Here is a 14,210-nt window from a genome sequence, read left to right on the forward strand (position 1 = left end):
CTATTTTACCCCCATTTACAGATGGGGAAACTGAGGCCCAGAGAGAAGCAAAGACTTCCTCAAATATGTATGCATTCAGGACTTGAATGCCTCCCACTCAACTTAGCCTGAGAGTGGGGTTTGGTGATGCCCTCCCTCTAGGTTCTAGAGAAAGGGAGTGGGTCATGGTGCCAGTTGGGGGCGGTGTTTCAAGCAGAGCAAACTTTCCTTATGGGACCCTGCAACCTTGAAAGTAAACCCCACTCCTGTGGGTGAGTGAGCTCCCCGTAGCTCAAGGTGCAAAAAGCACAGTGGGGATTTGAATGGTACAGCCACTGCTCCAGGCTGAGTGGCCTTGGGTGAGCGACATGCCATCTCAGAACCTCAGTTTCCCCACCTGTCAAAGGGAGGCATTAACAGCTTATGGTCAGCGGAAAGTGCCACACGAAGCAAGGCGGGGGGCATTTGGGAGCCTCCCCAGCTCTGCCACCCCACCCCACCCCCCCCAGCAGCCACCTACGTGTCCTGTCCCGGCTTATCCGATCGAATCCAGGGAGGAAAGGGTGCGGGTCCTGCCCGCCCCCACGTCTGGGGGCGGAGTTTTGCTGACCCGGGAGCCCAATAAATCTACAGCCCGCCACCGCGAGCTGCCCCTTTAAGCCCCACCGAGACCTCCTGCAGTCAGCGCTGAGCACAGCTCCCAGGGAGAGGGACAGACGTCTGGGTGGTGGACGCACAGCTGCACCGGGCAGTCGGACCGAGTGGGAGGCCAGGTGGACGGACAGGCAGACAGACGGTGGAGACAGACACGAAGACGAAGAGGAGGGACAGGGAGACAGGCGACCGCAGCAAGGAGCCACAGATTCCTTGCCCAGGGAGCCCCGGCCCGCGGGGGACCAAAGGGGACAGGCTTGCCGTGTAGCTGCCGAGGCCGAGCATCCTCCCACCTCTGCGCAGTCCTGCCTCCTCTGCCACTGCCAACTTCCCTTACCCGAGACACGCGGGGTGGCTGGGAGGGCGGAGGACACGCCTGGTCCCCTCACCCGCACCTCATGGCCGCCGTCGAGGCAGGGGCGCGGGCCACGTTCGGAGCCTGGGACTACGGGGTCTTCGCCCTCATGCTGCTGGTGTCCACCGGCATCGGACTATGGGTCGGGCTAGCCCGGGGCGGGCAGCGCAGCGCCGAGGATTTCTTCACCGGGGGCCGGAGCCTGACTGCCTTGCCCGTTGGCCTCTCGCTGGCCGCCAGCTTCATGTCGGCGGTACAGGTGCTGGGCGTGCCGGCCGAGGCCTACCGCTACGGCCTCAAGTTCCTCTGGATGTGCCTGGGACAGCTGCTCAACTCTCTGCTCACTGCGCTGCTCTTCCTGCCGGTCTTCTACCGCCTGGGCCTCACCAGCACCTACCAGGTACCAGGCAGAGGCCCGGCAGCGTCAGGACCTGCCTGGCTGGGAACGCAGGGTCGCGGGGGGGGGGGGGGGGGGGGGGGGGCGGAGATCCTGAGGATTTGAGCTGCAGTGCAGGGGGCCGCAGGCGGGCTCCTTAGTGCTTTAATGTGGGGGGGCCCCCGGGCAGACAGGTGGTGAGGGTTGTGGGAAGAAGCCCCAGGCACTGGGGCCAGGGGCAGGAAGGAGGGAGACGAGCCGGCGTCTGGATTCTCTTTGGTGGAAACCCGGTCAGGGCGTGGCCAGGCTCGGCCAGGAGCGCACTCACGTGCGCACAGGCACACACTTGCAACCCACATGCCTGGGCTTGCGTACACCCGAGTGCTCGCCGGACGGCGGGCTCAGGATTCGAAATCCGACATCCCCGCCTCCTCCTACCTTCGGCAAGGGGTTGCCTCTCTGCTCGGGTTTCCCAAACGTCAAACTGGGCTAATTACAGGACCTGCCTCCAGGGCAGTGAGCAAAGTGATTAAAATCTTGACCAGTGTACGGTAGGCAGCCTGCTACAGGCACTGTCTGTATCTTGCCAAAGTTGACTCAGAGAGGCGGCAGCCCCGGGGGACGATCAGACATGAATGGGAGTGGGTGGGGCTGATGTGTACACACTTGATGGCTCAGTCCTCCTGGGCATACGCCGTGTGCACAGGCGCGGGGATGGCGCGTGTGCGCAGGTGTGTGCAGGTAGGTCGGAGTGTGTGCTCCGGGCGGGAGCCCCCGTGGGCAAGAGTGCGGAGAGCGCAGTTGCCCTCCCGAGGGCGGGCAGAAGCCAAGAGGGCGAGTGAAGGACTCCAGACGCGTCGGACCCCTGGGTAAGGCCATTCCAAATGACCATGAGCCCTCGGCTCCTCCTTGCAGTATCTGGAGCTGCGCTTCAGCCGCGCTGTGCGGCTCTGCGGGACCCTGCAGTACCTGGTGGCTACAGTGAGTGGCCTCGGCCCCGCCCTCGCCCCCAGGGTCCAGCTCGGGTCAAATCTTTGTCGGTCCCACCCAGAGCCCTCTTCTTTCCCTCACGACCCCGCCCCGTGGGTCCCGCCCCCACCCGCAAAGCCTTGCCTAGGCCCCGCCCACAACCCGTCTGGCCCCGCCCCCAAGAGGCTTCATCTATAATACAAGTTTGGACCACAGGCCTCTCGCAAACGCGCTACCCGAGCCCGCCGCGACCCTACATGGCCCTGCCCATCTGCCCCCAGTCACGTACCCCAACCACCCTTCTCCCCCTATCTCCTAATGCCTTCTTAACCCAGGAGCCCCCCAATGCCCCCGCCCCTACTCACCTGCCCGTGCCCTCTACCTGCAGATGCTGTACACCGGCATCGTGATCTACGCCCCCGCGCTCATCCTGAACCAAGGTTTGACTCGGGGGAGGGTGACGGGGAGGGGACAAAAGCTTAGAGACTGGACCAGGGGAAGGAAGGGGCAGCCCTAGGAGAGACTTGGGAGGGAAGTATCCTCCTGGAGAGAAGAGGGCCCAAGAGAGTGGAGGCCAAGTTTACACCCTGCACAGCGGCCTAATGGGAGGGTCTCCTTGCAGTGACAGGGCTGGACATCTGGGCATCGCTCCTGTCTACCGGAGTCATCTGCACCTTCTACACTACTGTGGTGAATGTCCCCCTTCCCCCACCCGACGTGGGGCTCCATGTCCACTGAGTGGGAGAGACTGTGGGCAGGCCCATCCACTCCCTACCTTCCCTTCCTCCGGAGGAAGCCTGTGTCCCAACTGGGCCTACTTCCTCATCTTTATTATGAAAGGTGATTTGAAAGGTTTATTGCTGAAAGTCCAAGGACAAGCTAGCTTCAGGCATGGGTGGATCCAGGGGCTACAACAGAGTCTTCTGGGCCCCTCTCCCATCTCTAGGGACCTCATTAGCTCCAGGCTTCCATCCCTTTTGGCTTCCTTCCAGCAGCAAGTGAGTTCCAATTTCAGGATGGGCTGGCTGAAGTCCCCGAAGGGCTCTGTTTGGCTGGCTCTGGTATTCTGTGAAGGATGAGCCACTCACAGATGTTTGGGTGGCTAGGGTGTTCTGATTGGCTATTCCTGGAGCTGGGAGCAGGGTTAGCTTCACCCAAGTGACCTGGGTGGGGGAAGGGGCTTCTCCAAAGGAAAATCCAGGGGCTGCCAAGACAAAAACATGAAGAACATGCCAAAGACATGAAGGCTGGATGAGTAAAAACAACAGCTAATAATAACAGTAGTACTGATAATGATAATAATGGTGGCAGCCATCACTCACTGAACACTTGTATGTGCCAGATGCTCTTCCAAATATCTTTCTTATAGTAACTAATTTAGTCCTCACAATGATACCCTGAGGAAGGTACTGTTATTACCCCCATTTTACAGATAAGGAAACCGAGGCAGAGAGGGGTATTTGTCCCAGCCACTGCTGGAGGCCAGGTCAGGTTGGCCCCAGCCAGGTCCGCTACCTGACTCCTTCTCCCTCCTACCTCTGCCCTGTCCTGTAGGCCCCAGACAGATTCCCGTCTGACACCCTGTCTCCCTCCCTGTCACATCTTGCAGGGCGGCATGAAGGCTGTGATCTGGACCGACGTGTTTCAGGTCTTAGTGATGCTGAGTGGTTTCTGGGTTGTCCTGGCTCGCGGAACTATGCTCGTGGGTGGACCTGGGCAAGTACTTGAGCTTGCCAAGAACCACTCCAGGATCAACCTGATGGAGTAAGTGAAAACATAAAGGGGGATACTGCCAAACGATGGAGCTGACATCTGTCTGCCCTGGGAGAAGCCAGCCAATGCCTCCTGCTCCAGGAAGCCCTCCTTGCTCCCCTCCCGAGACTCCCCACGGACAGAACCCTGGCTCCCCCTCTCTGTACTCCCACAGCCCCCATCCCTCCATCTGGCCCAGACTTCTGCACCACACCACCCCCTAGCCCAGACTGGGGACTGCAGGCTCTCTGAGCTCCCAGCTGAACATAGAAAAAATGTTTTCTGAATGCATACATGGATGATTCAAACTCCTAGTCACATTTCAGAACCTACCCCAAATATCCCTTTAAGGCCCATAAGGTGCAGAATGGCTATCTGGGGCACTTTGGGTGGGTGAAGTCAGTGTGGCATCCCCACATGGCTGACTTTCCCTGCCCTCATCCAGCTTTGACCTGGACCCAAGGAGCCGCTACACATTCTGGACTTTTGTTGTCGGTGGCACATTGGTATGGCTTTCAATGTATGGTGTGAACCAAGCACAGGTGCAGCGCTACATGGCCTGTCGCACGGAGAAACAGGCCAAGCTGTGAGTATTTGGGAGGGGCAAAGTGGATACTTCGGGGACGTGCTGCTCCCCTCCCCTTCTGAGACCACCTCTCCCCCCAGGGCCGTGCTCGTCAACCAACTGGGCCTGTTTCTGATCGTGTCCAGTGCCGCTTTCTGTGGCATCGTCATGTTCACGTTCTACCTTGACTGTGACCCTCTCCTGGCAGGGCGTATCTCTGCCCCAGACCAGGTGAGTCTGGTCCAGGCTCCTAGGCCACTTCTATCTACCCACCCCCACTGTGAACCTCTGGATGAGTCTCTGCGGGTGAGAGTGGAAAAGTAGAGACAGCCTGTGCAAAGGTCCAGAGGCAGGAAAGAGCTCAGCTCACAGGAGGATCTGGGAGGTGATGGGAAGCCATGGGAGGGAGTAGGGGAGGGGCATTTCAGACTCCCTGAAGGCTATCAAGGAGGAGATGGGACCATGGTCCATCATGAAATGATGACATTAACCATAATGACCCTCTCTCATGTCCTAAGTGTCTACTCTGTGCCTTATGCTGTTCCCTTCACAAGCAGTTAATTTCCCATCAAATCGTTCAACATGTGATGAGGCCAAGGTTGCCATGGCCCTTGACGTACAGATGAGGAAACTGAGGCAGGAGGTCGTGGGTAGAGCAATTGCCTGAGGTCCACAGGCAAGTCAGGGGCAGCACCAGGGCCAAGACCTAGACCTGCACACCCTGGCGGGATCTCTGACCCTGGGGTTCAGAGCTGGCAGAGGCTGCAAGACCATCCCATCAGATCCTCCTCTGGGGTCAGATCCTGGACTGTCTGACTGTGTAACCTCAAGCAAGGTGTGTACCTCTTTGGTCCCACTGGCTCCATCAGTAAAGTGGGGATGACACAGGACCTTGCCTCACTCAGGTCCCAGGGCTCTTTGCATGGTATCACAAAGTCGATCAACAAACACACACACACTAAGTGCCCACTGTGAGCCTGGTCTGTACAGGGTGCTGGGGACGTGCAGTGTAAGGACAGACAGAAGCCCCTGCCCTTGGGGTGCTGCTGTCCTGGAGGTTGACCCCCGACTCCCCCCAGTACATGCCCTTGATGGTGCTGGACATCTTCGTGGACCTGCCTGGAGTCCCTGGGCTCTTTCTGGCCTGTGCCTACAGTGGCACCCTCAGGTGAGTGGCACAGCTTGCTCACTTGGCCGCATCTGAGCCCGTGGGTCCTCCTTGTCTCTACCAGCCACTCCCCTGTGAGATGGAATGTTCTGGGCATGTCCATCATTTACTGCTCAGTCCCCATCAGGTGGGCTCTGGCAAAGGGCACACCCTGGGCATCAGGACCCCAGCTCCGGAGTCTTTACCGTCTTATTCCCCGGCAGGGCCACACGAGACTCCTTTCCCTTCTTTCTGTCCTCCATCCCCCGAACAAATGTTTGATAAGCACCTATGTGGCAGGTACTGCTGTTCTAAATACTGGGGCACAGCCATGGCCAAGCGGTCACCCACTCTTGCCCTCAGGGGCCTCACACTCTGGTAGTTTCAAATCTTCTACAACTTGTGGCCTGCTCCTGCTGTGACCAGAGTTCCATGAGACTGTTCTCTGCACCCCATTATTGCTCTGTAATGAGAACTTGTGTCATTTGTGGCCTTGGTCACGGGTGTCCTTGCTCCTGAGAGGGTGTCTCAGGTCTATGGGGGAGTGTGGAGATGTGGACATCTCCACTCCTGAGGAATTCTGTCGCCCCTGCCTCTGCCCTCGGGCTGGCTGGGGGTCCTGGCAGGCCAGATGGTGTGGGCAGCTGGGGGCCTCCCCTAGCAGGTAGGCCCCAGGGTGTGTGTGGCCAATCCCTTGATGTGGCCTGAGGACACCCCTCTCCCCTCCCTTGTACCCGCCAGCACTGCATCCACCAGCATCAATGCCATGGCTGCTGTCACTGTGGAGGACCTCATCAAACCTCGGCTGCCGAGTCTGACCCCCCGGAGACTTGTCATCATCTCCAAGGGGCTGTGTGAGTTGGGGGGACCCGGGTGGGGGACCAGGGCAGCCTCTCCCCGCTGACAGTGCCATCCCCATCCACTACAGCACTCATCTACGGCTCGGCCTGTCTCACTGTGGCAGCTCTGTCCTCCCTGCTGGGGGGCGGCGTTCTCGAGGTGAGCCCCGCTCCCGCTCCCCACCCTGCCCTAATCTCCCCAGGAGGTGAGGCAACATCCACGTTGAAATGAGGCTCCGAGAAGGTTACACATGTCAGCGGCAGAACTGAGTTCTGACTGATGCCACAGGCAGGATAATTCCTGCAGCCACCTGGCCAAAAGCGGGGGGTGGGGGGGGGGTGGGGGGGTGGGGATGGGGGAGGAGGGACAGCTAGGAGCGGGAGTGGTGGCCTGGGGGCAAGAAGGGCCTCCTTCTGGCCTGGAGGTGGAACCAAGTTTGTCAAGAGAGAGAATCAGCATCTTTGGGAGAGAGGCAGGCACAAGGAGTCGCCTCCCCTTTAGGGCACAGAGGAGTCTCAAGGTCCACAGTAGAATTCCCCAGGTCTTCCTTTCCCAGCGGGTAAACTGAGGACAGGAAAGGTGGGAGAGCTCTGCTCTCAGTCTCAACCCCACCCACTCTCCCAGGGCTCCTTCACCATCATGGGAGTCATCAGCGGCCCCCTCCTAGGAGCTTTCATCCTGGGAATGTTCCTCCCCGCCTGCAATACGCTGGTGAGTGGGGGTGAGCGAGGTGAGGGGCTGGGAATACCCTCCACTGACACTGGGTCCCCCATCAGGGCGTCCTGTCCGGGCTGGCGGTGGGCTTGGCGCTCTCGCTGTGGGTGGCCGTGGGTGCCACTCTGTACCCGCCTAGCGCGCAGTCCATGGGGGTCCTGCCTTCATCGGCCGCCGGCTGTGCTGTGCCCTCGGCCAACGCCTCTGGCATCCTAGACCCGCTTCTCGCCGCCAACGCCTCCAGCAGGGCCTCCAGGTGAGCGAGCTGGTGTGAGCGGGAGGCGTGACCAGGGAGGGATCCTGGCCCGATTGAGAGGAGGAGCGGGGAGCAGGAAGAAGTGAGGGAAGGGCATTCCCAGCAGAGGGGAAAGAAAGTGCAAAGGCTCTGAGACCAGGGTTCAGTTTATTTATTTATTTATTTATTTATTTATTTATTTATTTTGGCTGCGTTGGGTCTTCATTGCTGCGTGCAGGCTTTCTCTAGTTGCGGCGAGCGGGGGCTACTCTTCGTTGTGGCGCGCGGGCTTCAACAGTTGTGGCTCGCGGGCTTAGTTGCTCCCCGGCATGTGGGATCTTCCCGGACCAGGCATCGAACCCATGTCCCCTGCACTGGCAGGCGGATTCTTAACCACTGCGCCACCGGGGAAGTCCCCCAGTGTTCACTTTAGTGCATTCCAACTATGGTGAGGTTGGGGTGGATTTAATGCGAGGAGTAAGGATAGGAGAAGAGGTCCAGCCAGAGGAATCTGATTCTTTTTCTAAATTGAGATATCATTTACAGACCATAAAATTAGCCGTTTAAAAGTGGCTTTTAGTATATTCCCCAGGTTATACAATCATCACCACTAACTGAAGAATATTTTCATTACCTCAAAAACAAACGAAACAAAAAAGACCAAAAAATAAAACTCTGTACGCTTTAGCAGTCACTCCCCATTTCCACCTCCCTCTAGCCCCTGGCAACCACTAATCCAGTTTCTGTCACTATGGATTTGCCTATTCTGTACAGTTCATATGAATGAAACTGTACAACATACGGCCTGTTGTCTCTGGCTTCCTTCACTCACATGGTGTTTTTAAGGTCCATCCACATTGTGGCATGTATCAGTGCTTCATTCCTTTTATGGCTGAGTACTATTTCACTGTATGGATGGATCCATTTTATTTATCCTTTATCAGTTGATGGACATTTAGTGATTGTGAACAGTGCTGCTATGAACATTTGTGTACAAGTATTGGTGTAGACATATGTTTTCATTTCTCTGGATATATACCTAGGAGTGGAATTGCTGGATCATATGGTAATTCTATGTTTAACTTTCTGAGGAGCCACCAGACTGTTTTCCACAGTGACTACATCATTTTACATTCCCTCCAGCAATATATGAGTGTTCCAATTTCTCCACATCCTCTCCGATACTTGTTATTTTCCCCTCTTAAAAACCCTAGCCATCCTATTGGGTATGAAGTGATATCTCATTGTGGTTTTGATTTGTGTTTCCCTAATGACTAAGGATGTTGACCATCTTTTCACGTGCTTACTGGCCATATTTATATCTTCTTTGGAGAAATGTCTCCTCAGATCCCTTGCTCATTTTTAAACCGGGCCATTTGTCTTTTCATTGTTGAGTTGTAATTTATATATTCTTTATATCTTTATAATGCTGGATATTAGATCCTTATCAGATGTACGATTTGCAAACATTTTCTTTCATTCTGTGTGTTGTCGTTCATTCTGTTGACAGTATCCTTTGATATACAAAAGTTTTCCATTTTGATGAAGTCCTGTTTATCTATGTTTTCTTTGTTTTGTTTTGTTTGGCTGTGCTACGTGGTTTTTAGGATCTTAGTTCCCTGACCAGGGATTGAACCCACCCCCTCAGCAGTGAAAGCAAGGAGTCCTAACCACTGGACCGCCAGGGAATTCCCTCTATGTTTTCTTTGGCTGCTTGTGCTTTTGTTGTCATATCTAAGAAACTATTGCCAAATCCAAGGTCATAAAGGTTCACAGCTGTTTTCTTCTTAGAGCTTAATTTGGTTTGATTCTGAGGGCAATAGGGATCCATGGAGGGTGATGAGAAGTAGCAGGAGGTGATCTGAGTTACATTTTAGTAATGCTCCCTCTGCTTGTGTGTACAGAATGCCTGAGGGTGTTGGTGGGATAGCAGCAGGGAAGGAGAACTGGCACATGGCCAGATGAGCAATAATGGAGGACTGGGCTGGGTCGTGGGAGTGGAGACAGGAAGAAGCAAATGGGCTGGGAGTGGATTTTAGACTCATGCTCAACTCTCCCTCCCCCAGCCTCGAAATGGACCCTGATCAACCCACCTTAACTGACAGCTTCTACGCCATTTCCTATCTCTATTATGGTGCCCTGGGCACAGTGAGCACCGTGCTATGTGGAGCTCTCGTCAGCTGCCTGACGGGTAAGGAGGGCGTGTAGCATTCTTAGAAGTCATCCTGTCCATCCCTCTGCCTCTAGGACCCACCAGGCAGGGAGGGAAGGAAGGATCCTTCTGCCGGCCAAGTGGCCACTGTGTGCTAGCCGCATCTACACCCTTTGTGCTGCATCACCTTCAGGATAACCCTCCACCTCGTGGGACTCGTCCTATTTTGCAAAGGCAGAAACAGAGGCATCCCCTATCCACCTCTCTATTCCCTCTTTGCCCCCCAAAATTAAGCCTTTGCGAGAGGAAGGCCGGTAGGGCCACGAGACGCTGTCCCTGGTGCTGATATATCTTCTCATCAAGGCCTTAGCAATTCTGCGCTCCTCCAGGAATTCTGAATCCCATGGAGAAGTGGAAAGAGATCAAAAGAAATCAACAGAGATAATAGTACCTGTTCTCGCTTCCTGAGTCTCAGACTTCACATTCACCAGGCCTTCATTGAGTCTTTCTCTGTTGGGCAATATTCTAGACGATAGGGACATAGGAGTGAACGGAACCATGTGCCGGACCCTCCTGGCCATGCACTGTTGTGCTATTACAACCCCTCACTGTATAGATGAGACAACTGAAACCCAGAGGGGGGCAGAGACTTGCCAGTGTCCCCAGTGGGTCACTATCAGATCTCGGATTGGAAACCATCAGAGCTCTCCCTTCCCCTCCCCAGGGCCTGGTCTCCAGTCCCCGCCCCCCACCCCTCGCTAAATAATTCCATTTTCTCTCTGCCCCCTCAGGCCCCACCAAGCGCAGTGCCCTGGGTCCTGGTCTGCTGTGGTGGGACCTCACACGGCAGACGGCATCTGTGGCCCCTAAGGAAGAAGTGGCCGCCCTGGATGACAGCTTGATGAAGGTCAGTCTAGGGCTGTGCTCTCGGAGTTGGGGGAGGGGGAGTGAAGTGGCTTCGGGTGCTCTGTGTGTGGCCACAACTCAGGGAAGTGACAGGGTGAGTCAGCATGTTTGTCTTTCTCAACTTCTCCTTACCTCCTGTGGAAAGGCTCAGTTGGGAGCTAATGTGTCTTCAACACCTTCCCCTTTAACAAGCACGGAGCAGAATTCATTTTCATCGTATCTGTTTTTACAATTACTTCCAATCTATGGCAAGTGAAACTGGTTTGTCTTTTGGTGTTGATATAAAGTGTCTCCTGAAAAGAAAATTGCTTAATTCAAAAGTGAGTCAACTTAGGAAAACTCTTACATAAGAAACACCACAGGGAGTAGACCAACCTTGGCCAAAGCCGTGTGGCTGCTATTGGAATGTCCTGAGTTTAAGAAACATTGTCCCTGGGGGGTCTGATCCAGGCCTGCTCTTGCTTTGGAATCCCTGTTTCATTCCCTTATTTATTAAGCACTTGCTGTGTACCCAGACCTGTACTGGCAGGAGCAGAAGAAAGCTAAACCAAGAAAGGAATAGGATCTAAGCAGGTGGTGAATATTAGGAAGAAAATAAAGCAGAATCCTATGATGGGGATAGCCTCTTGGAAGAGGGGACATTAATAGAGTCCAGAATGAGAAGGAGACAGCCATAGGGAAATCTGAGGGAAGGGCATTCTTGGTGGAGGGCACAGCAGGTGCAAAGGGTCTGAGGCCAGCGCAGACTCAACAGTGAGGGCTGGGGAGGGAGTGGATTTGGCTTAAGTGTTTTAAAGCTCCCTCCAGCTGCGGTGGGAAAATATTCATTCTCTGGAAGAACAATAGGCAGAGTCAGAGAGAGGATGTGGGCAGGCATCCATGGAAGCTCTGATGGCCTGGACTGTAAGTGACACGGGCACGGGGGAGAGAAGTGGATGGAGGTTTTTGAGGCAGAAGGGACAGGACTGACCTGTGCACTGGACAAGGGGATATTGTGCAACTCTGCCCAGGTTCTGTCCTCCCAGGCCCTCTGTCCCCAACTGGAGGATATCTGAGCTGACACAGCAGAAGTGGTCTTTATGACAGGGTCTTTCTTCTCTCCTCCCCCTAGGGTGCTGAAGAATTGTCCCCAGGAACCAAGAGGCCTCCTGACTTCCTGCCCACTGACGAGGACCATCTGCTCTTCCTGGGTCAGAAGGAGATGAATGGAGCTGGCTCCAGGACCCCAGGCAGTGAACATGACAAAGGTCTTAACCTGCGAGAGACAGACCTCTGAGGCAGTCAGGAACTGACCGCCTGGGATGGAACCCCAGGGGAGCCAATCCCAGGCCATGAGCCGATGGTCTTGGGCTCCTATTGGCGAGGCCACATCATATGCAAATAAGCTCGGGACTGCACGTCCCTACCCTATGGGAAGAGGTGAAGCCCCACCTCCAGAAAGTCATTTTATCCTGCCTTCTCCTTCCAGCTGGACCCAAGTCTTAGATGCTGCACCCCTGCCCACTCCCCCAAAACAAGGCCAGATATTTCTCTACCTACAAAAGTAAGATATTGGAGTCCCCTCTGGACAACATGGGAAAACCCCAGGCCCAACACTGGGGTCTGAGAAAGACCCCAGTTCTTCCCTGGGAATTATCTGAACCTTAGCAATGATTTTGGACGTCCTCAGGCCCAACCCCTTGTGCCCACTTCACAGGTAGGGAAACCAAGGCCTGGAAAGGGGCATTGACTTGGCCAAGGTCACAGAACAAACCAGACACTCATCAAGAGTTAGACACCAGCTCTCCCTCCTTCATCCCTTCCCTATTTTCCCCCCTTTGGAGGGACAGACGTCACATGGCCTCTGATCTTGTGAGGAGGAGGGAAGGAGAAAGGAAGAATAATGTTTTCAGCCTTCCTTCTGTGCCTGGACACTTTACCCATCTCATCCATTAAGGACCATGAGCCCACTTTACAGAGGAAGAAACTGAGGCTCAGTGAGGTTGCCTGAGGTCACACAGTGAGTCGGGTCAGGTCGGGGACAGACCTGGGTGCTGCATGAGGCGGAGGCTCCGTTGACGATGTGTTGCTGGTATACAGGCGAGCTCACATACCAGAGACGCGTCTGACCCTTGGTTGGAGACTTCATCCATGCACATCAAATAAATGGACTCTTGATGTTCTGTCTTCTCTGAAAAATCATTTTGGCTGTCACCCTAGATCTCCTCAGTCAGATCTGAGTGCAAATCTCTTTATCACTATCCCCGAGCCTATGATGAATAAACCTGAGTATTTAAAGCATCAGAGCAAGGTGATCACTCCCATGCTAGGGTGCATTACACTGCCTTCCCAGACACACAGCTTCTCTCCCCTCCTGACTCCCTCCCAAAGGATCCCCTCCTCACTGCCCTTTGTACACTGTCCCTGCACCAGCCCCTGGGGTTTCTGTGACACTGAGAGCTGGCTGTACCCACCTCTGCCCACAACTGCCATGGCTCCCATGGCCTCCAGAGAAGCGTCCCCTGCTCACCTAGCAGTGGGAGCCCTTATACTAGGTTCAATAAGGTAGTCCCAAAATTCACGTCTACCTGGAAACTCAGAATGTAAGCTTCTTTAAAAATAGGGTCTTGGCAGGTGTACTTGGACAAGTTAAGATTAGGTCATACTGGGACTTCCCTGGTGGCGCAGTGGTTGAGAATCCACCTGCCAGTGCAAGGGACACGGGTTCAAGCCCTGGTCCAGGAAGATCCCACATGCCACGGAGCACTACTACAAGCCTATATGCCACAACTACTGAGCCTGCGCTCTAGTACCCGCGAGCCGCAACTACTGAGCCCAAGTGCCACAACTACTGAAGCCGGCACACCTAGAGCCTGTGCTCCGCAACAAAGAGAAGCCACCGCAATGAGAAGCCCGCACACCACAACGAAGAGTAGCCCCCGCTCGCCACAACTAGAGAAAGCCTGCATGCAGCAACGAAGACCCAATGCAGCAAAAAATAAACAAATTATTAAAACTAAAAATTAGGTCATACTGATTAGAATGGGCCCTGAATCTAATGACTGTGTCCTTATTAGAAGAGGAGAAAAGACACAGACACACAAGGAGAAAACTATGTGGACAAAGAGGCAGAGATGAGTAATGTACGTACAAGCCAAGGGATGCCAAGGATTGCTGGAGTCACCAGAAGCTGGGAGTGAGGCAGGGGAGGGATTCTATCCCAGGGCCTTCAGAGGAAACACGGCCCTGCCAACATCTTGACTTCGAACTTTGGGCCTCCAGTACTGAGAGAAAATTAATTTCTATTATGTTAAGCTGTGGCAGCCTCAGGAAATGAATGTACCCCTCCTGATCTGGCCTCTCTTGACCACTCAGAGACCTGGCCCTCTGTGCAGGCTGTTTTATGGAGACCTTTAGATTTGGACTTAAAAATGACCATCACAAATTTTTTTGTTTTTTTTTTTTTTTTGCGGTACGCAGGCCTCTCACTGTTGCGGCCTCTCCCGTTGCAGAGCACAGGCTCCAGACGCGCAGGCTCAGCGGCCATGGCTCACGGGCCCAGCCGCTCCGCGGCATGTGGGATCTTC

The 14,210-nt window shown here is 54.8% G+C and overlaps 1 protein-coding gene across 2 annotated transcripts; it reads left to right on the forward strand.

The window, feature by feature from the left end:
* The first annotated feature begins 1,031 nt into the window (after window positions 1-1,031).
* On the forward strand, window positions 1,032-11,920 carry SLC5A5 (solute carrier family 5 member 5). Of its 2 annotated transcripts, XM_065874184.1 has the most exons (16): window positions 1,032-1,388; window positions 2,280-2,345; window positions 2,722-2,773; window positions 2,956-3,023; window positions 3,943-4,097; window positions 4,531-4,671; window positions 4,752-4,881; window positions 5,730-5,818; window positions 6,539-6,651; window positions 6,726-6,796; window positions 7,262-7,348; window positions 7,414-7,607; window positions 9,653-9,777; window positions 10,530-10,645; window positions 11,215-11,217; window positions 11,756-11,920. In XM_065874184.1, the coding sequence occupies exons 1-16, from the start codon at window positions 1,032-1,034 to the stop codon at window positions 11,918-11,920; spliced, it is 1,932 nt and encodes a 643-aa protein (XP_065730256.1). The 2 variants fall into 2 exon arrangements, with proteins under 2 accessions (XP_065730256.1, XP_065730257.1); XM_065874185.1 differs by lacking the exon at window positions 11,215-11,217.
* Window positions 11,921-14,210: the final 2,290 nt, after the last annotated feature.

The sequence above is a fragment of the Phocoena phocoena genome, chromosome 3 (assembly GCF_963924675.1).
Source record: "Phocoena phocoena chromosome 3, mPhoPho1.1, whole genome shotgun sequence".
NCBI classification, from domain to species: domain Eukaryota; kingdom Metazoa; phylum Chordata; class Mammalia; order Artiodactyla; family Phocoenidae; genus Phocoena; species Phocoena phocoena.

What these genes read in the sequence shown, in the direction of transcription:
- SLC5A5 (XM_065874184.1), top strand. Translation starts at nt 1,032, where the DNA reads ATGGCCGCCGTCGAGGCAGGGGCGCGGGCCACGTTCGGAGCCTGGGAC. An exon ending in TGCAGTACCTGGTGGCTACA is followed by an intron (nt 2,346 to 2,721) that starts GTGAGTGGCCTC and finishes CTCTACCTGCAG; the next exon opens with ATGCTGTACACCGGCATCGT. An exon ending in GCCTACAGTGGCACCCTCAG is followed by an intron (nt 5,819 to 6,538) that starts GTGAGTGGCACA and finishes TGTACCCGCCAG; the next exon opens with CACTGCATCCACCAGCATCA.